This window comes from Pezoporus wallicus, unplaced genomic scaffold (assembly GCF_028554395.1).
Source record: "Pezoporus wallicus isolate ANWC-B61680 ecotype Strahan unplaced genomic scaffold, APGP_CSIRO_Pwel_v1 contig_13943, whole genome shotgun sequence".
Taxonomy (NCBI): domain Eukaryota; kingdom Metazoa; phylum Chordata; class Aves; order Psittaciformes; family Psittacidae; genus Pezoporus; species Pezoporus wallicus.
In genome coordinates this window covers 29,737-49,066 of record NW_026640783.1, presented here as the reverse complement: position 1 = coordinate 49,066, position 19,330 = coordinate 29,737, and the positions used below count along the sequence as shown (strand labels likewise).

The following is a 19,330-nucleotide window of genomic DNA, read 5'->3' as shown; positions in this document are numbered from 1 at the left end:
GGGTCCCTTTGTGCTCTATTGGGGTCCCTTTATGCTCTATTGGGGTCCCTTTGTGCTCTATTGGGGTCCCTTTGTCTCTATTGGGGTCCCTTTGTGCTCTATTGGGGTCCCTTTATGCTCTATTGTGGTCCCTTTGTGCTCTATTGGGGTCCCTTTGTCTCTATTGGGGTCCCTTTGTGCTCTGTTGGGGTCTCTTTGTGCTCTATTGGGGTCCCTTTGTGCTCTATTGGGGTCCCTTTGTGCTCTATTGGGGTCCCTTTGTCTCTGTTGGGGTCCCTTTGTCTCTATTGGGGTCCCTTTATGCTCTATTGGGGTCCCTTTGTCTCTATTGGGGTCCCTTTGTCTCTATTGGGGTCCCTTTGTGCTCTATTGGGGTCCCTTTGTCTCTATTGGGGTCCCTTTATGCTCTATTGGGGTCCCTTTGTCTCTATTGGGGTCCCTTTGTGCTCTATTGGGGTCCCTTTGTCTCTGTTGGGGTCCCTTTGTCTCTGTTGGGGACCCTTTGTGCTCTGTTGGGGTCCCTTTGTGCTCTGTTGGGGTCCCTTTGTCTCTATTGGGGTCCCTTTGTCTCTATTGGGGTCCCTTTGTGTTCTATTGGGGTCCCTTTGTCTCTATTGGGGTCCCTTTATGCTCTATTGGGGTCCCTTTGTGCTCTCTTGGGGTCCCTTTGTCTCTATTGGGGTCCCTTTGTCTCTATTGGGGTCCCTTTGTGCTCTATTGGGGTCCCTTTGTCTCTATTGGGGTCCCTTTATGCTCTATTGGGGTCCCTTTGTCTCTATTGGGGTCCCTTTATGCTCTATTGGGGTCCCTTTGTGCTCTCTTGGGGTCCCTTTGTCTCTATTGGGATCCCTTTGTCTCTGTTGGGGTCCCTTTGTGCTCTCTTGGGGTCCCTTTGTCTCTATTGGGGTCCCTTTGTCTCTGTTGGGGTCCCTTTGTGCTCTATTGGGGTCCCTTTGTGCTCTATTGGGGTCCCTTTGTCTCTATTGGGGTCCCTTTGTCTCTGTTGGGGTCCCTTTGTGCTCTATTGGGGTCCCTTTATGCTCTATTGGGGTCCCTTTGTCTCTATTGGGGTCCCTTTGTCTCTATTGGGGTCCCTTTGTCTCTGTTGGGGTCCCTTTATGCTCTATTGGGGTCCCTTTATGCTCTATTGTGGTCCCTTTGTGCTCTATTGGGGTCCCTTTGTCTCTATTGGGGTCCCTTTGTGCTCTGTTGGGGTCTCTTTGTGCTCTATTGGGGTCCCTTTGTGCTCTATTGGGGTCCCTTTGTGCTCTATTGGGGTCCCTTTGTCTCTGTTGGGGTCCCTTTGTCTCTATTGGGGTCCCTTTATGCTCTATTGGGGTCCCTTTGTCTCTATTGGGGTCCCTTTGTCTCTATTGGGGTCCCTTTGTGCTCTATTGGGGTCCCTTTGTCTCTATTGGGGTCCCTTTATGCTCTATTGGGGTCCCTTTGTCTCTATTGGGGTCCCTTTGTGCTCTATTGGGGTCCCTTTGTCTCTGTTGGGGTCCCTTTGTCTCTGTTGGGGACCCTTTGTGCTCTGTTGGGGTCCCTTTGTGCTCTGTTGGGGTCCCTTTGTCTCTATTGGGGTCCCTTTGTCTCTATTGGGGTCCCTTTGTGTTCTATTGGGGTCCCTTTGTCTCTATTGGGGTCCCTTTATGCTCTATTGGGGTCCCTTTGTGCTCTCTTGGGGTCCCTTTGTCTCTATTGGGGTCCCTTTGTCTCTATTGGGGTCCCTTTGTGCTCTATTGGGGTCCCTTTGTCTCTATTGGGGTCCCTTTATGCTCTATTGGGGTCCCTTTGTCTCTATTGGGGTCCCTTTATGCTCTATTGGGGTCCCTTTGTGCTCTCTTGGGGTCCCTTTGTCTCTATTGGGATCCCTTTGTCTCTGTTGGGGTCCCTTTGTGCTCTCTTGGGGTCCCTTTGTCTCTATTGGGGTCCCTTTGTCTCTGTTGGGGTCCCTTTGTGCTCTATTGGGGTCCCTTTGTGCTCTATTGGGGTCCCTTTGTCTCTATTGGGGTCCCTTTGTCTCTGTTGGGGTCCCTTTGTCTCTGTTGGGGTCCCTTTGTGCTCTATTGGGGTCCCTTTATGCTCTATTGGGGTCCCTTTGTCTCTATTGGGGTCCCTTTGTCTCTATTGGGGTCCCTTTGTCTCTGTTGGGGTCCCTTTGTGCTCTATTGGGGTCCCTTTGTCTCTATTGGGGTCCCTTTGTCTCTGTTGGGGTCCCTTTGTGCTCTATTGGGGTCCCTTTGTCTCTGTTGGGGTCCCTTTGTCTCTCTTGGGGTCCCTTTGTCTCTGTTGGGGTCCCTTTGTCTCTGTTGGGGTCCCTTTGTCTCTATTGGGGTCCCTTTGTGCTCTATTGGGGTCCCTTTGTCTCTCTTGGGGTCCCTTTGTCTCTGTTGGGGTCCCTTTGTGCTCTGTTGGGGTCTCTTTGTGCTCTATTGGGGTCCCTTTGTGCTCTATTGGGGTCCCTTTGTGCTCTATTGGGGTCCCTTTGTCTCTGTTGGGGTCCCTTTGTCTCTATTGGGGTCCCTTTGTGCTCTATTGGGGTCCCTTTGTGCTCTATTGGGGTCCCTTTGTCTCTGTTGGGGTCCCTTTGTCTCTCTTGGGGTCCCTTTGTCTCTGTTGGGGTCCCTTTGTCTCTGTTGGGGTCCCTTTGTCTCTATTGGGGTCCCTTTGTCTCTGTTGGGGTCCCTTTGTCTCTCTTGGGGTCCCTTTGTCTCTGTTGGGGTCCCTTTGTCTCTGTTGGGGTCCCTTTGTCTCTGTTGGGGTCCCTTTGTCTCTATTGGGGTCCCTTTGTCTCTCTTGGGGTCCCTTTGTCTCTGTTGGGGTCCCTTTGTCTCTATTGGGGTCCCTTTGTCTCTGTTGGGGTCCCTTTGTCTCTATTGGGGTCCCTTTGTCTCTATTGGGGTCCCTTTGTCTCTGTTGGGGTCCCTTTGTCTCTATTGGGGTCCCTTTGTCTCTGTTGGGGTCCCTTTGTCTCTATTGGGGTCCCTTTGTCTCTATTGGGGTCCCTTCGTGCCCGTCCCCGGCTCTAAGCCCCCCTTTGCCCCCGCAGCCTCGTCGCGCCTGGGCCGGGCTCTGGCCGAGCTCTTCGGGCTCCTGGTGAAGCTCTGCGTGGGCTCCCCCGTGCGCCAGCGCCGCAGCCACCACGCGGCCGCCGCCGCGCCCGCCCCGACCCCCGCGGCCCGCGCCACCGCCTCGGCCCTCACCAAGCTCCTGACCAAGGGGCTGAGCTGGCAGCCCCCCCCCTACACCCCCACCCCGCGGTTCCGGTGAGGGGCGGGGCCAAGGGAGGGGAGGGTGGAGCCAAGGGAATGGGTGGGGCTTGAGTACCGGGGTGGAGCCAAGGGAGGGGCCAGTGGGAGAGGTGGGGCCAAGAGGGTGGGGAAAGTGGAGCCAAGGGAATGGGATCGGAAGGGGTGGGGCTTGAGTAGGGGGTGGAGTTAAGAAAGGGGCCAATGCGAGGGGTGGTGTTTAGGAAGGGGTGGGGCCAAGGGAATGGGAGTGGAAGGGGTGGGGCTTGAGTAGCAGGGTGGAGCCAAGGGAGGGGCCAGTGGGAGGGGTGGGGCCAAAAGGGTGGGGAAAGTGGAGCCAAGGGAATGGGATCGGAAGGGTTGGGGCTTGAGTAGGGGGTGGAGTCAAGGGAGGGGCCAATGCGAGAGGCAGTGTTTGGGGAGGGGTGGGGCCAAGGGGAGTGGAAGGGGTGGGGCTTGAGTAGGGGGTGGAGCCAAGGGAGGGGCCAATTGGGAGAGGGGGATGAAAGAGGTGGGGCTTGAGGAGGGGTAAAGTCAAAGAGGCGGGGCTTTGGTGGGGAGGGTGGAGCCAAGTAAATGGGGTGGGACTTGTGTAGGGGTGGAGCCAAGTTTCAGGGGTGGGGCCTAGCCGTGGGTGGAGTCAATAGGAAGGGGCGTGACTTGAGTAGAAGGGTGGAGCTTAAGTAGGTGGAGTCAATGGGAAGGGGTGGGGCTTGCATTGGAGTGGGCATGGCCAAGGGGAGGGCATGGGCCAAGGGTGGGGCTGAAAGGGGTGGAGCCAAGAGATGCTGAGGGGCTGGGATGAGGCTCGGGGGTGGAGTCAAGAGGGGTGGAGCTAAGGGGGGAAAGGCGTGGCCTTCTCCCCCCAAGTGGGCGGGGCTTGTGTCCCCTTCCCTAGGCTTGGGCTAGGGGAGGGTGCGTTTGTGGGGCCTGACCCCCCTCTACATCCTCCTCTTCCTCCCCAGCCTGACCTTCTTCATCTGCTCCGTGGGCTTCACCTCTCCCATGCTCTTCGACGAGCGCAAGTTCCCCTATCACCTCATGCTGCAGAAGTTCCTGTGCTCGGGAGGCCACAACGCCCTCTTCGAGTGAGTCCAACCCCAACCCTGGGGGGGTCACAGAAATATGGGGACCCCCTTCCTCCCTCCATCGTTATATTCCCTATCCCCCAGGACCTTCAACTGGGCCCTGTCCATGGGGGGCAAAGTCCCGGTGGCGGAAGGCTTGGAGCATCCCGACCTTCCCGATGGCACCGGGGAGTTCCTGGACGCGTGGTTGATGCTGGTGGAGAAGATGGTGAACCCCAGCACGGTGCTCGAGTCCCCCCACGCGCTGCCGGCCAAGGCCCCCACCCACGGCACCCCCCACTTCAGCGCCCTGCGCTTCCTCGTCGTCACCCAGAAGGTAAAGGGGGGGGGCACAGAAGGGAATTGGGGGGCACCGGGGTGGGTGTGGGGGCAGCGCTCATGTGATGGTGGGGAGATGGGATGGGGGCGTCCCAAGTTTCTACCCCAAATCTTTTCCCTTTTATCCCCAATTTCCTTCACCCCAAATCTCCCCTTTTTCACCCCAAATCTTCCCTTTTTCACCCCAAATCTCCCCTTTTTCACCCTAAATCTCCCTTTTTTCACCCCAAATTTTTCTCCTTTACCTTGCTTTTTCACTCCACATCTCCTTCTTTAACCCCAATTACTTCCTTTTTCACCCCAATTTTTTGTCATACCAAATGCCCCGTTCCTTGCCTTGACTTTTCCCCTTTCACTCTAAATCTGCTCTTTTCACCCTAAATTTCTTTCCCTAACCCCAAATCTCCCCTTTTTCACCCCAATCTTCTTCCTTTTCCCCAAATTCTTTTTCACTCTGCATCCCTTTACTTAACTCCAAATACTTTGTTTTTCTCTCCAAATCTTTGTCATACCAAATGTTCCATTCCTTGCCTTGACTTTTCCCCCTTTCACTCCAAATCTTCTCTTTTCACCCTATATTTCTTTCCCTAACCCCAAATCTCCCCTTTTCCCCCTAAATCTTTTCTCCTTTACACCAAATCTCGCTTCTTCACCCTTAACCTCCCACCTTTCACCTTCACCCTTCCCCCCACCTCTCCCCTTCCTTGCCCCACATCTCCCTCCTTCCCCCCACCTGGGTGACCCCCAAATCTTCCCTTTTTCACCCCAAATCCCCCTCCCTTTGCATCCCCTCTAGGCCGCCTTCACGTGCATCAAGCAGCTGTGGAACCGGCGCCCGCTCAAGGTGTACGGGGGCCGCATGGCCGAGTCCATGCTGGCCATCCTGTGCCACATCCTGCGCGGCGAGCCCCTCATCCGGGAGCGCCTGGGCCGCGAGCGCGAAGGGCCCCGCGCCGAGGAGGAGCCGGGCGCCGAGGAGGGGGGGCCCCGCAGGGAGCCCCAGGTCAACCAACAGCAGCTCCAGCAGGTGGGAACAGCCCCCCCCACACCCCACCCCAGCTTCCCCTGTGTGGTCCTGGTGCTCCCGGCACCCCCAACCCCTTTCCTGGTGGTCCTGATGCCCTTGGTACCCCTAAACCCCTTCCTGGTGTTCCTGATGCCCTTGGTACCCCCACACCCTTTCCTTGTGTTCCCGATGCCCTTGGTACCCCCAAACCCTTTCCTGGTGTTCCTGATGCTCTTGGCACCCTTCTGATCCTCTCAAACCTCCTTTGGATCCTCCATAACAACCCTGGTGGTCCCCAAATCCCCCTTTTTGTGCCCCCAAATTCCTCTTTATCCCCCCCCTCATCCCTACTCTCTGTGTCCCCCCCCCCAGCTGATGGACATGGGGTTCTCCCGGGAGCACGCTATGGAAGCCTTGCTCAACACCAACACCATGGAGCAAGCCACCGAGTACCTCCTCACCCACCCTCCTCCCCTCATGGGGGGTGTCGTACGGGTAAGAATGGGGTGCAAGGGGGGGGGTAAGGGGACCCCCACACCCATCATTCCTGCCCCTTTCCCAGCCCCTCATCCCTCCTTTGGGCCTTTCCCAAGGACCTGAGCATGTCGGAGGAGGACCAGATGATGCGCGCCATCGCCATGTCCCTGGGCCAGGACATCCCCATGGACCAGCGGGCAGAGTCCCCAGAGGTATGGGGTGGGGGGAGCACCCCAGGTTTGTGCCCCACACGCCCCCTTTGCCACCCCCCCCAGCCATGGTCTGCACCCCTCAAACCGGTGGCACAGGCCCTCAGCCTCAGTTTGTGCCCCCCCAACCCCGTTTTGTGCCCCCAGACCCTATTTTAGGGTCTCTAAACCCCATTTGGTACCTTTGGAACCCCGTTTCCCATCCCAAAACCCCATTTCCCACACCCAAATCCCATTTTCCATCCCCTAAACCCCATTTCATACTCTCCAAATCCCATTTTGTCCCTTTGGGACTCTTATCTTCCACCCAAAACCCCCATTTCCCCCCCCAAACCCCATTCCCCACAACCTAAACACCATTTCCCCCCTAGCCCCCAAATTCCCACCCCAAAACCCCGTTCCCCGTCCCCTAAACCCCATTTCATACACTCCAAACCCCATTTTATTCCTTTGAGACTATTTTCCACCACAAAACCCCATTTCTCCCCAAAAAACCCCATTTCTCCCCCCAAACCCCATTTCCCCCCCAAACCCCATTTCTCCCCCTAAACCCCATTTCCCCCCTAAACCCCCTTTCCCAACCAAGCCCCCCTTTCCCACCCCAAAACCCCATTTCCCCCCCAAACCCCATTTCCCCCCCCATTCCCCACCCCGTAACCCACCCTCCTCCCGCCGTCGCCCCGCGCAGGAGGCCGCGTGCCGCAAGGAAGAGGAGGAACGCCGCGCCCGCGAGCGCCAGGAGGAAGAGGAAGCCAAATGCCTGGAGAAGTTCGAAGGGGCCGAGCCCTTGGAAGCCGCCGAGCTCCTGGCCTTCACCGACGCCATGCTCCCGGGCTGCTCCCAGCTCCTGGATGAGCTGCCCGACACCGTGTACCGCGTCTGCGACCTCATCATGACGGCCATCAAGCGCAACGGGGCCGCCTACCGCGACTCCGTCCTCAAGCAGGTGGTGAAGCAGGTGAGAGCCGTGGCGTTCCCCCCCCCCACCTTGGTCTCATGCTTCCCCTGCCCCACACACAACATGTGGGTCACACCCCGCCCCACACACACCCCCTACCCCTTCCAAATCCAGGTTTGGGAAGCAGCCGATGTCCTCATCAAGGCCGCCTTGCCCCTCACCACCAGCGACACCAAAACCGTCTCCGAATGGATCAGCCAAATGGCCACGTTGCCTCAGGCTTCCAACTTGGCCACGCGGATCCTGCTGCTCACCCTCCTCTTCGAGGTGAGACTTTGGTAGATACGGAAGGGGGGGACCCCAAAATATATGGGGGGACCCCAAAATATCCTTCTGCTCACCCTCCTCTTTGAGGTGAGACTTTGGTAGATACGGAAGGGGGGGACCCCAAAATATCCTTCTGCTCACCCTCCTCTTTGAGGTGAGACTTTGATAGATACGGAAGGGGGGGACCCCAAAATATATGGGGGGGACCCCAAAATATCCTTCTGCTCACCCTCCTCTTTGAGGTGAGACTTTGGTAGATACGGAAGGGGGGGACCCCAAAATATATAGGGGACCCCAAAATATCCTTCTGCTCACTGTCCTCTTCAAGGTGAGACTTTGGTAGATATGGAAAGGGGGACCCTAAAATATATGGGGGGATCCCAAAATACATGGGGGGACCCCCAAAATGCATGGTGAGACCTTAAAATATATGTGGGAGAATCATTCCCTTTCTTCTCTGTGCTTTGATGGCCGTGATATTCTCCTGCTGTCGTCCATTTTCATAAACCCAACTCTTGGGGTCAAATCGTGCCCATTTAGGGGGTTTTCTATGGGGTTTGTTGGCTTTTGGGGTGTTCCTGACCCTCGGAACGTGGGGTTCCCCTCCTAAACCAGGAGCTGAAGCTGCCCTGTGCTCGGGTGGTGGAATCCAGCTGCGTCCTCGATGTCCTCATCAAGCTGCTGGAAGTGGTGCAGCCCTGCCTGCAAGCTGCCAAGGAGCACAAGGAAGTGCAGACCCCCAAGTAAGGAAAGGGGGGGGGACCCCCAAACCTCTCCAGCAGCTCCCTATAACCCCCCCCCCCCCCATTGACACCTTTGTGCCCGTTCCCTTTCCAAAGGTGGATCACCCCTGTCCTGCTGCTCATTGACTTCTATGAGAAGACGGCCGTCTCCTCCAAGAGGAGGGCTCAGATGAACAAGGTGGGGGGCTTGGGGGTCGCAATGGGGTACGTGGAAGTAGATGGGATGGGGATGGAGCAGCTTAGGATGGGTCCTGGATGGAGGCAATGGGTTCTAAGAGGACCCATGTGGTTCTGAGGGGGTCCTGGAGGAAGAATGTGGGGACACACATAGGGTCGTGGGGACACCCATGGGGTCTTGGGGACATCCGTGGGGTCCTGTGGGATCAGCCATGGGGTCTTGGGGACATCCGTGGGGTCCTGGGAGGGGGACATAGGGGGTGATGAGGGCCCATAGGGGGTCCTGGGGTGAAGATGGGATCATGGAGGGGGTACATGTGGGGTTCCGGGGTGGGAAAAGAAGGTGCTGAGGGCCCATGTGGGGTGCTGGGGGAGGCACATGGTGCTCTGGGGTGACACATGATGTTCTGGGGGGACACATGTCTTGGGGTGACACATGTTGTCTTGGGGTGACACATGATGTCCTGGGGTGACACATGTTGTCTTGGGGTGACACATGACCTACAGTGACACATGGTGTGTTGGGATGACACATGATGCTCTGGGGTGACATTTGATGTCCTGGGGTGACACATGTTGTCTTGGGGTGACACGTGTTGTCTTGGGGTGACACATGGTGTCTTGGGATGATACATGATGCTCTGGGGTGACACATGATGCTCTGGGGTGACACATGATGTCCCTGGGGGGGGGTGGTGTCGGGGGGTGCCCCCAATTGGGGTCCCCTCTCTCTGCCCCCCTCCCTCTTCACCCCCTGTGTTTCCCCCCCCCAGTACCTGCAGGCGAGCGGCAACAACTGGCGCTGGTTCGACGACCGCTCCGGGCGCTGGTGCAGTTACAGCGCCAGCAACAACAGCACCATCGACGCGGCGTGGCGCGCCGGGGAGCCCAGCGTGCGCTTCACCGCCGGCCGGCGCCGCTACACCGTGCAGTTCACCACCATGGTGCAGGTGGGAGCGCGGTCAGGGCGGGCGCGGGGGGAAAGGGGCACGGGGTGGAGGGGGGGAAAGGTATTGGGGTGGAGGGGAAAGGTATTGGGGTGGAGGGGGAAGGTATTGGGGTGGAGGGGAAAGGGAACTGGGGTGGAGGGGGAAGGACATGGGGGTGGAGGGGAAAGGTATTGGGGTGGAGGGGGAAGGACACGGGGGTGGAGGGGGAAGGTATTGGGGTGGAGGGGAAAGGTATTGGGGTGGAGGGGAAAGGTATTGGGGTGGAGGGGGAAAGGGTATTGGGGTGGAGGGGAAAGGTATTGGGGTGGAGGGGGAAAGGGTATTGGGGTGGAGGGGAAAGGTATTGGGGTGGAGGGGGAAAGGGTATTGGGGTGGAGGGGAAAGGGAACTGGGGTGGAGGGGGAAGGGAACTGGGGTGGAGGGGGAAGGGTATTGGGGTAGAGGGGGAATGTATTGGGGTGGAGGGGGAAAGGGAACTGGGGTGGAGGGGAAAGGTTTTGGGGTGGAGGGGGAAGGTATTGGGGTGGAGGGGAAAGGTTTTGGGGTGGAGGGGAAAGGGAACTGGGGTAGGGGGAAAGGGAACTGGGGTGGAGGGGAAAGGACACGGGGGTGGAGGGGGAAAGGGAACTGGGGTGGAGGGGAAAGGACACGGGGGTGGAGGGGGAAGGTATTGGGGTGGAGGGGGACGGGAACTGGGGTGGAGGGGGAAGGTATTGGGGTGGAGGGGAAAGGTATTGGGGTGGAGGGGGAAAGGGCATGGGGATCAAAGGGAAAGGGCACTGGGATGGAGGGGAAAGGCATTGGGATGGAGGGGAAAAGGGTACTGGAAGCAAGGTTGAAAGGACACTGGGATTGAGTGAAGGACATTGGGATCAAGAGGAAAGGATGGTGGGATGGAGGGGAAGAGGACATTGGGGTGAGGGGAAACGGGCTTTTGGATTGAATGGGGAAGGATACTGGGATGGGGAGGAAAAGGCACTGGGATCAAGTGAACCCTCAGCACGTTTACGGTGCGCTTGCGTTGGGGGCTGCAGGGAAGGGATGGGCTCCAGAGGGACGGGGATGGGATGGTTCCCAAGGCAGCCCAAGCTGGGATTCCATGGCTCCATGGGGCACACAGGGACGGGAGGAACAACCCCCCCCATTGTTCCTGCTGTTGTTGTGCAGGTGAACGAGGAGACGGGCAACAGGCGGCCGGTGATGCTGACGCTGCTGCGCACCCCCCGCAAGGTTGGGAAGGATGGGGGGGACCCGGAGAGGGCGGCCGAGGAAAACCGGGATGCGGAGGGAAGGGGCAAAGAGGAGCCCCCTGGTATGGAATTGGGGGAAGGGGGGGGGGGGGGGGGCCTGGTCACGTTGTTGCTAGGGGTGCCCCATGGCCCTGCAGCACATGGAGGGGATGTGGGACTTGGGGGGGGGGGGGTGGACACACAGAGGGTGATGGGGAGGGCTTTTAGGGACCACTATTGGGGGGATTGGGGAGGGGGATTTGGGGTTTGTAATGGTGGGGGGGGTGCCCTGTGTCCCTGTACTGTATGGAGGGTATACAGGGTTTGGAGGGGTGGTGTAATAGGGGGGTTGTGGGGCCTAATATTGGGATTTTGGGATGAAGGGGTGGGATTTGGTGTCAGAGTGGATTTGGGATCCATGGGGGTGATTTCAGCCTTGTTGTTGGGGGACACCTTTGCCCCCAAAACAGGGTCCTGTGGACCCCTTCACCCCCAAAATTGGGTCCTATGGGTCCCTTGCCCCCCAGAACAGGGTCCTATGGTCCCCTTCACCCCCAGAACAGGGCCCTACGGTCTCTTTCACCCCCAAACCAGGGACTGATGGATCCCTTCACCCCCAAACAAGGTCCTGTGGACCCCTTTCACCCGCAAAACAGGGTCCTATGGACCCCCTTCACCCGCAAAACAGGGTCCTATGGTCCCTTCTCCCCCCAGAATCAGGTCCTATGGGTCTCTTCACCTTCCAAACAGGGTCCTGTGGACCCCCTTCACCCCCCAAAACAGGGTCCTATGGGTCCCTTTCACCCCCAAAATAGGGTCCTATGGACCCCTCCACCCCACGGCAGGGATACAGGACCCAGGTGATGCGGTGCTGGGGCTCTCTTAGGCTTCACCTTGGGTACCTCACCTCAAACCCCCCCCCCCGTCAGCCCCAGAGGCCCCCCCCGAGGACGACGCTTCTGCCGCCGCTCCCTCCTCTTCCTCATCCTCTTCGCCATCGCCCTCCTCGTGCTGCCCGTCCCCGGAGGAGCCGCCGGTGAAGGGGCTGGCGGAGGAGGCGGTGCCGGCGGTGCTGCGGGCCTGCGTGAGCATGCTGGGGGTGCCGGTGGACCCCGACACCCTGCACGCCACGCTGCGGCTCTGCCTGCGCCTCACGCGGCACCACAAGCACGCGCTGCTCTTCGCCGAGCTCCGCAGCACCCGAACCATCCTGGGCCTGACGCAGAGCTCCGGCTTCACCGGCTTCACCCCCCTCGTCACCCTCCTCTTCCGGCACATCATCGAGGACCCCTGCACCCTGCGGCACACCATGGAGAAGGTGATGGGGATGGGGGGGGGGTGATGGGGATAATGGGGTGGGGGGCCAGGAGACACTGGGGATAATGGAACTGCAGAGGAGGGGATGCTGGGATAATGGGGTTGGGAGATGGGGTACAGGGGTGCTGGGGATAATGGGGTTGGAGTGGAGGTGATGCTGGGATAATGGGATTGGGAGATGGGGTACAGGGGTGCTGGGGATAATGGGATTGGGAGATGGGGTACAGGGGGTGCTGGGGATAATGGGGTTGGAGAGGATGGGATGCTGGGGATAATGGGGTTGGGAGTTGGGGTACAGGGGGTGCTGGGGATAATGGGGTTGGAGAGGAGGGGATGCTGGGATAATGGGTTGGGAGTTGGGGTACAGGGGGTGCTGGGGATAATGGGGTTGGAGAGGAGGGGATGCTGGGGATAATGGGGTTGGGAGTTGGGATCTAGGGGATGCTGCGGATAATGGGATTGGGGAGGAGGGGATGCTGGGATAATGGGTTTGGGGGTCCAGGAGACATTTGGGATAATGGGATTGGGGAGGAGGGGGTGCTGGGATAATGGGGTTGGGGGGCCAGGAGACATTTGGGATAATGGGATTGGGGAGGAGGGGATGCTGGGATAATGGGGTTGGGGGGCCAGGAGACATTTGGGATAATGGGACTGGAGAGGAGGGGGTGGTGGGGATAATGGGGTTGGGGGGCCAGGAGACATTTGGGATAATGGGATTGGAGAGGAGGGGATGCTGGGATAATGGGATTGGGAGTTGGGGTCTAGGGGATGCTGCGGATAATGGTATTGGGGAGGAGGGGATGCTGGAATAATGGGCTTGGGGGTCCAGGAGACACTGGGGATTATGGAATTGGAGAGGAGGGGATGCTGGGGATAATGGGATCGGGAGCTGGGGTCCAAGGGATGCTGGGATTGAGGAGTTGGGGGCACAGGGGATGCTGGGGATAATGGGATTGGGAGTTGGAGTCCACGGGATGCTGGGGTCCAGGGGATGCTGGGATTGAGGAACTGGGGGTGGAGGGGATGCTGGGGATAATGGTATAGGGAGTTGGGGTCCAGGGGTTGCTGGGGAAGTTTGGAGAGGAGGGGATGCTGGGGATAATGGGGTTTGGGAGGTGGGGTCCAGGGGATGCTGGGGATAATGGGGTTTGGGAGTTGGGGTCTAAGGGATGCTGGGGATAATGGGGTTTGGGAGTTGGGGTCTAAGGGATGCTGGGGATAATGGGGTTTGGGAGCTGGGGTGTAAGGGATGCTGGGGCCAATGGGATTGGGGCTGCAGGGGGCACCGGGGCTGGGGGTGATGTCTATGGGGGGGTCCCCTCACACTGTAACCCCCCCCCATTGCAGGTGGTTCGTTCGGCAGCCACGAGCGGTGCCGGCAGCACCACGTCGGGGGTGGTGTCGGGCAGCCTGGGCTCCCGGGAGGTGAACTACATCCTGCGGGTGCTGGGCCCCGCCGCCTGCCGCAGCCCCACCGTCTTCACCGAGGTGGCCACCGGCTGCATCCGCATCGCCCTGCCCGCCCCCCGCGGCTCCGGCACCGGTGAGGCCTGGCCCCGGCCGTGCCGCTGCCCCACGGCTGCCCCATGGATCCCTATGGCTGCCCCATGGATCCCTATGGCTGCCCCATGCATCCCTGTGGCTGCCCCACGGATCCCTATGGCTGCCCCATGGATCTGTACGGCTGCCTCATGGATCCCTATGGCTGCCTCATGGATCCCTATGGCTGCCTCATGGTTCCCTATGGCTGCCCCGTGGGTGGCCCAGGGCTTCCCAATGCATCCCTATGGCTGCCCCGTGGATCCCTATGGCTGCCCCATGGATCCCTATGGCTGCCCCATGGATCCCTGTGGCTGCCCCATGGATCCCTATGGCTGCCTCATGGATCCCTATGGCTGCCCCATGGGTGGCCCAGGGCATCCCTATGGCTGCCCTGTGGGTGGCCCAGGGCTTCCCAATGCATCCCTATGGCTGCCTTGTGGATCCCTATGGCTGCCCCATGGGTGGCCCAGGGCTTCCCAATGCATTCCTGTGGCTGCCCCATGGGTGGCCCAGGGCTTCCCAATGCATCCCTATGGCTTCCCTATGGGTCCAAATGCTCCCATATGGGGTTCCGTGGCTCCCTCTGGGTCCCTTCACGCCCAGAACAGGGTCCTATGGACCCCTTCACCCCCAAAACAGGGTCCTATGGACCCCTTCACCCCCAAACAGGATCCTATGGGTCCCTTCACCCCCAAAACAGGGTCCTATGGACCCCTTCACCCCCAAACCGGATCCTATGGACCCCCATCACCCCCAAACCATCCTCCCAAGCATCCCTTGCCCTCCATCCCCAGCATCCCCCCAGCCCTTCCCTGCCTCCAAGCCCAGCACGCCCCACACAGTGCGACCCCATAGGGCCCCCCCACTCCCTTTCCCCCCCCCTTGACCCCCCCTTTGTCCCCCCCCAGCCTCGGATGATGAGTTCGAGAACCTGCGCATCAAAGGCCCCAACGCGGTGCAGTTGGTGAAGACGACGCCGGTGAAGCCCTCGGCGCTGCCCGTCATCCCCGAGCCCATCAAGGACGTCATCTACGACATGCTCAATGCCCTGGCAGCCTACCATGCCCCCGAGGAGGGTATGTGGGGCGGGGGGGGGCACCCATGGGTGCTAACGCACCCCTTAGTGCGGGTTCAGCACCCCCGTTTGGGGTTGTACACACCCGGTGGGGAGTGGGAGTAGAGGGGTGGAGGATGGAGGGTGAAGGGGGAGTTGGATGGGGGGGTGTTCTATAGGGGATGTGGGGCTGGGGTGCACCTATGGGGGGGAGTTGGGGTTTCCCCGCAGAGTGGGGTGCACATAGAGGGGAATTGGGGTGGCCCTAGGGAGTGGGGTGCGCATAGAGGGGAATTGGGGTGTCGACAAGGAGTAGGGTGCCCATATGGGGGTGGAGAACTGGGGTGGCCCTAGGGAGTGGGTGCACATAGGGGGGAATTGGGGTGTCTATAAGGAGTAGGGGGCACGGCACATATAGGAATTGAGGTGCTCATATGGGGAGGGAAATTGGGGTGCCCCTAGGGATTGGGGTGCACATAGAGGGGAATTGGGGTGTCTAATGAATAGGGTGCCCATATAGGACTTGGGGTGCCCATATGGGGGAAGAATTGGGGTGTCCCTAGGGATTGGGGTGTCTATAAGAAATAGGGTGACCCTATAGGAATTGGAAGTCCCATAGGGGGAGGAAGAATTGGGGTGTCTATAGGGCTGGGTTGCCCATATAGGGGGGAGGAAGAATTGGGGTGTCTGAATCAGGATGCCCCCCATGGGATGCAGGCAATGGGGGTATCCCCAAGGCTTTCCTCATCCCCCACTCACCCTTGGGCCCCTGCACCCCCATAGGGGACAAGGGGGACCCCAAGAGCGCGGCACCCTCGGAGGTGAGCCAGCTGCTGTCGGACATCGGCGACGACGTCTACCAGCAGTACCGGAGCCTCACGCGCCAGCCCGGCGACTTCGACCCCCCCTCCGGCTTCGCCATCAACGTCAGTGGGGTCTTGGGGGGGGGTTTGGGGGTGTTGGGGGGTCCCCAAGGTCTGATGTCCCCCCCTTGGCTCCCCCAGGCTCAGGTCTTTGGTGCTGATGGAGCTGCCGCGGAGACGCCGCCATCGGGGACGCCGCAGGGGGAAGGTAGCGGTGTCCCTCTGGTACCCCCCCCCCCCCCAGTGGCACCCCCATGTCCCCAGTCACCCCCCACCCCCCCCATATCCCATCTTCCCCACGTCCCCTTTACATCCCGAGGCCCCCCCCGTCCCTTCTGCATCCCCATCCCCATTGCATCCTTAACCCCCCCAGCATCCCCTCCATGTCCCAAAGCCCCCCAACGTCCCCCCCACATCCCTAAGTCCCCCAACGTGCCCCCCACATCCCTGAGCCCCCCCCAATGTCCTCCATGTCTCTGACCCCCCTCCCCATCCCTCCATATCTCAAAGCCCCCCACATCCCCAAGCCCCCCAACGTCCCCCCCCATCCCTGACCCCCCCCCAGTGTCCTCCATGCCCCTAACCGCCCATCCCATTCCTCTATATCCCAAAGCCCCCCAACGTCCCCCCCCCACATCCCTGAGCCCCCCTGTGTCCTCCATGCCTCTGACCCCCCTCCCCATCCCTCCCTGCCCCATAGCCCTGAGCCCTCCAACACCTTCCTGACCTTCCCCCTCTCCATCCCATCCCATTCCCCCCCCCCAACGCTCTTCCCCCCTGTGTCCCCCCCAGCAGCCAGCCCCGAGGAAGGCCGGGAAGGGCGGAAGGAGAAGGATGGGGAGCGGGGTGAGGAGCGGCAGCGGGGGAAGGCCTCCAAGCCCCTGATGCCCACGTCCACCATCCTGAGGCTGCTGGCCGAGCTCGTGCGCTCCTACGTGGGCATCGCCACCCTCATCGCCAACTACAGCTACACCGTGGGGCAGAGCGAGCTCATCAAGGAGGTGACGGCAAGGGACGCCCCCCCCACGCACCCCATAGGGACAGAAGAGGGTCCTTTGTCACCCTGTGCTATGGGGTTGCTTGTCACCATGTGTGTCAAGGTGTCACCCCATATAGGAGGTCCCTTTGTCACCCTGTGCTATGGGGTCCCTGTCACCATGTGTGTCAAGGTGTCACCCCATATAGGAGGTTCCTTTGTCACCTGTGCTATGGGGTCCCTGTCACCATGTGTGTCAAGGTGTCACCCCATATAGGAGGTCCCTTTGTCACCCTGTGCTATGGGGTTCCTGTCACCATGTGTGTCAAGGTGTCACCCCATATAGGAGGTTCCTTTGTCACCTGTGCTATGGGGTCCCTGTCACCATGTGTGTCAAGGTGTCACCCCATATAGGAGGTTCCTTTGTCACCCTGTGCTATGGGGTCCTTGTCACCATGTGTGTCGAGGTGTCACCCCATATCGGAGGTTCCTTTGTCACCCTGTGCTATGGGGTCCCTGTCACCATGTGTGTCAAGGTGTCACCCCATATCGGAGGTTCCTTTGTCACCCTGTGCTATGGGGTCCCTGTCACCATGTGTGTCAAGGTGTCACCCCATATAGGAGGTTCCTTTGTCACCCTGTGCTATGGGGTCCCTGTCACCATGTGTGTCAAGGTGTCACCCCATATCGGAGGTTCCTTTGTCACCCTGTGCTATGGGGTCCCTGTCACCATGTGTGTCGAGGTGTCACCCCATATAGGAGGTTCCTTTGTCACCCTGTGCTATGGGGTCCCTGTCACTGTGTGTGTCGAGGTGTCTCTCACCTCACACGCTGTGATCTTTTGTTGCACCCTATAGAGGTTCCCCTGTCCCCCCATTGAGGTTCCCCTGTTCCCCCTATAGGAGCTCCAAATGCCCCTGTAGGGGTTCCGTTGTCCGCCCTATAGAGGTTCCCTTGTCCCCCCCATACAACCTCCCAGTGCCCCATAGAGGTTCCCTTGTCCCCCCCATGCAACCTCCCAGTGCCCCATAGAGGTTCCCTTGTCCCCCCCATACAACCTCCCAGTGCCCCATAGAGGTTCCCTTGTCCCCCCCCATACAATCTCCCAGTGCCCCATAGAGGTTCCTGTCCCCCCCATACAACCTCCCAGTGCCCCATAGAGGTTCCTGTCCCCCCCATGCAACCTCCCAGTGCCCCATAGAGGTTCCCTTGTCCCCCCCATACAACCTCCCAGTGCCCCATAGAGGTTTCTGTCTCCCCCATACAATCTCCCAGTGCCCCATAGAGGTTCCTGTCTCCCCCATACAACCTCCCAGTGCCCCATAGAGGTTCCTGTCCCCCCCATACAACCTCCCAGTGCCCCATAGAGGTTCCTGTCCCCCCCATACAATCTCCCAGTGCCCCATAGAGGTTCCCTTGTCCCCCCCATGCAACCTCCCAGTGCCCCATAGAGGTTCCCTTGTCCCCCCCATACAACCTCCCAGTGCCCCATAGAGGTTCCTGTCTCCCCCATACAACCTCCCAGTGCCCCATAGAGGTTCCTGTCTCCCCCATACAATCTCCCAGTGCCCCATAGAGGTTCCTGTCCCCCCCCATACAACCTCCCAGTGCCCCATAGAGGTTCCTGTCTCCCCCATACAATCTCCCAGTGCCCCATAGAGGTTCCTGTCTCCCCCATACAACCTCCCAGTGCCCCATAGAGGTTCCTGTCCCCCCCATACAACCTCCCAGTGCCCCATAGAGGTTCCTGTCCCCCCCATACAATCTCCCAGTGCCCCATAGAGGTTCCTGTCCCCCCCATACAATCTCCCAGTGCCCCATAGAGGTTCCTGTCCCCCCCCCAGGACTGCAGCGTTCTGGCCTTCGTGCTGGACCACCTCCTGCCGCACACGCCCAACGTGGAGGACAAGGACACCCCGGCGCTGGCGCGGCTCTTCCTGGCCAGCCTGGCAGCCGCCGGCACCGGCACCGATGCGCAGGTGGCGCTGGTCAACGAGGTGAAGGCGGCGTTGGGCCGGGCCCTCGCCATGGCCGAGAGCACCGAGAAGCACGCCCGGTATGGGGCCAGGGGGATGCCATAGGGATGCTATGGGGACACCAGAGGCCTCGTGGTGGTGGGGTTGCCGTAAGGATGCTATGGGGACACCAGAGACCTTGTGGTGGTGGCGGTACCATGGGGATGCCATAGGGATGCTATGGGGACACCAGAGACCTTGTGGTGGTGGCGGTACCATGGGGATGCCATAGGGATTCTATGGGGACACCAGAGACCTCGTGGTGGTGGCGGTACCATGGGGATGCCATAGGGATGCTATGGGGACACCAGAGACCTCGTGGTGGTGGGGATGCCATAGGGATGCTATGGGGACATCAGAGACCTCGTGGTGGTGGCGGTACCATGGGGTTGCCATAGGGATGCTATGGGGACACCAGAGACCTTGTGGTGGTGGGGATCCCATGGGGATGCCATAAGGATGCTATGGGGACACCAGAGACCTCGTGGTGGTGGGGGTCCCATGGGGATGCCATAGGGATGCTATGGGGACACCAGAGACCTCGTGGTGGGGGGGGTACCATAGGGATGCTATGGGGACACCAGAGACCTCGTGGTGGTGGGGGTCCCATGGGGATGCCATAGGGATGCTATGGGGACACCAGAGACCTCGTGGTGGTGGGGGTACCATGGGGATGCCATAGGATTGTCTCCTCCATGGGGCTGTATCCTCCATGGGGCTGATGTCTCTTCCATGAGATTGACATCTTCTGCATGGAGTTGTCTCTTCCATGGGGCTGACGTCTCCTCCGTGGGGCTGACGTCTCCTCCATTGGGTTGACGTCTCCTCCATGGGGCTGACATTTCCTCCATGGGGCTGACGTCATCTCCTCTATGGGGCTGACGTGACCC

At 59.7% G+C, this 19,330-nt stretch overlaps 1 protein-coding gene across 1 annotated transcript in view; it reads left to right on the top strand.

The window, feature by feature from the left end:
• Nucleotides 1-19,330, top strand: part of HUWE1 (HECT, UBA and WWE domain containing E3 ubiquitin protein ligase 1) — a gene marked incomplete at its 3' end in the record, with an annotated part of 59,868 nt that overhangs the window by 12,225 nt on the left and 28,313 nt on the right. The window contains exons 28-46 of the mRNA XM_057420727.1: nt 3,053-3,269; nt 4,217-4,339; nt 4,424-4,655; nt 5,454-5,684; nt 6,036-6,158; nt 6,257-6,352; nt 7,038-7,307; nt 7,422-7,574; nt 8,190-8,317; nt 8,414-8,495; nt 9,268-9,444; nt 10,612-10,756; nt 11,603-11,991; nt 13,338-13,533; nt 14,441-14,608; nt 15,370-15,512; nt 15,591-15,657; nt 16,242-16,450; nt 18,270-18,481. Coding sequence (XP_057276710.1) covers nt 3,053-3,269; nt 4,217-4,339; nt 4,424-4,655; nt 5,454-5,684; nt 6,036-6,158; nt 6,257-6,352; nt 7,038-7,307; nt 7,422-7,574; nt 8,190-8,317; nt 8,414-8,495; nt 9,268-9,444; nt 10,612-10,756; nt 11,603-11,991; nt 13,338-13,533; nt 14,441-14,608; nt 15,370-15,512; nt 15,591-15,657; nt 16,242-16,450; nt 18,270-18,481 — 3,361 coding nt within the window. The remainder of the gene's footprint in view (nt 1-3,052; nt 3,270-4,216; nt 4,340-4,423; nt 4,656-5,453; nt 5,685-6,035; nt 6,159-6,256; nt 6,353-7,037; nt 7,308-7,421; nt 7,575-8,189; nt 8,318-8,413; nt 8,496-9,267; nt 9,445-10,611; nt 10,757-11,602; nt 11,992-13,337; nt 13,534-14,440; nt 14,609-15,369; nt 15,513-15,590; nt 15,658-16,241; nt 16,451-18,269; nt 18,482-19,330) is intronic.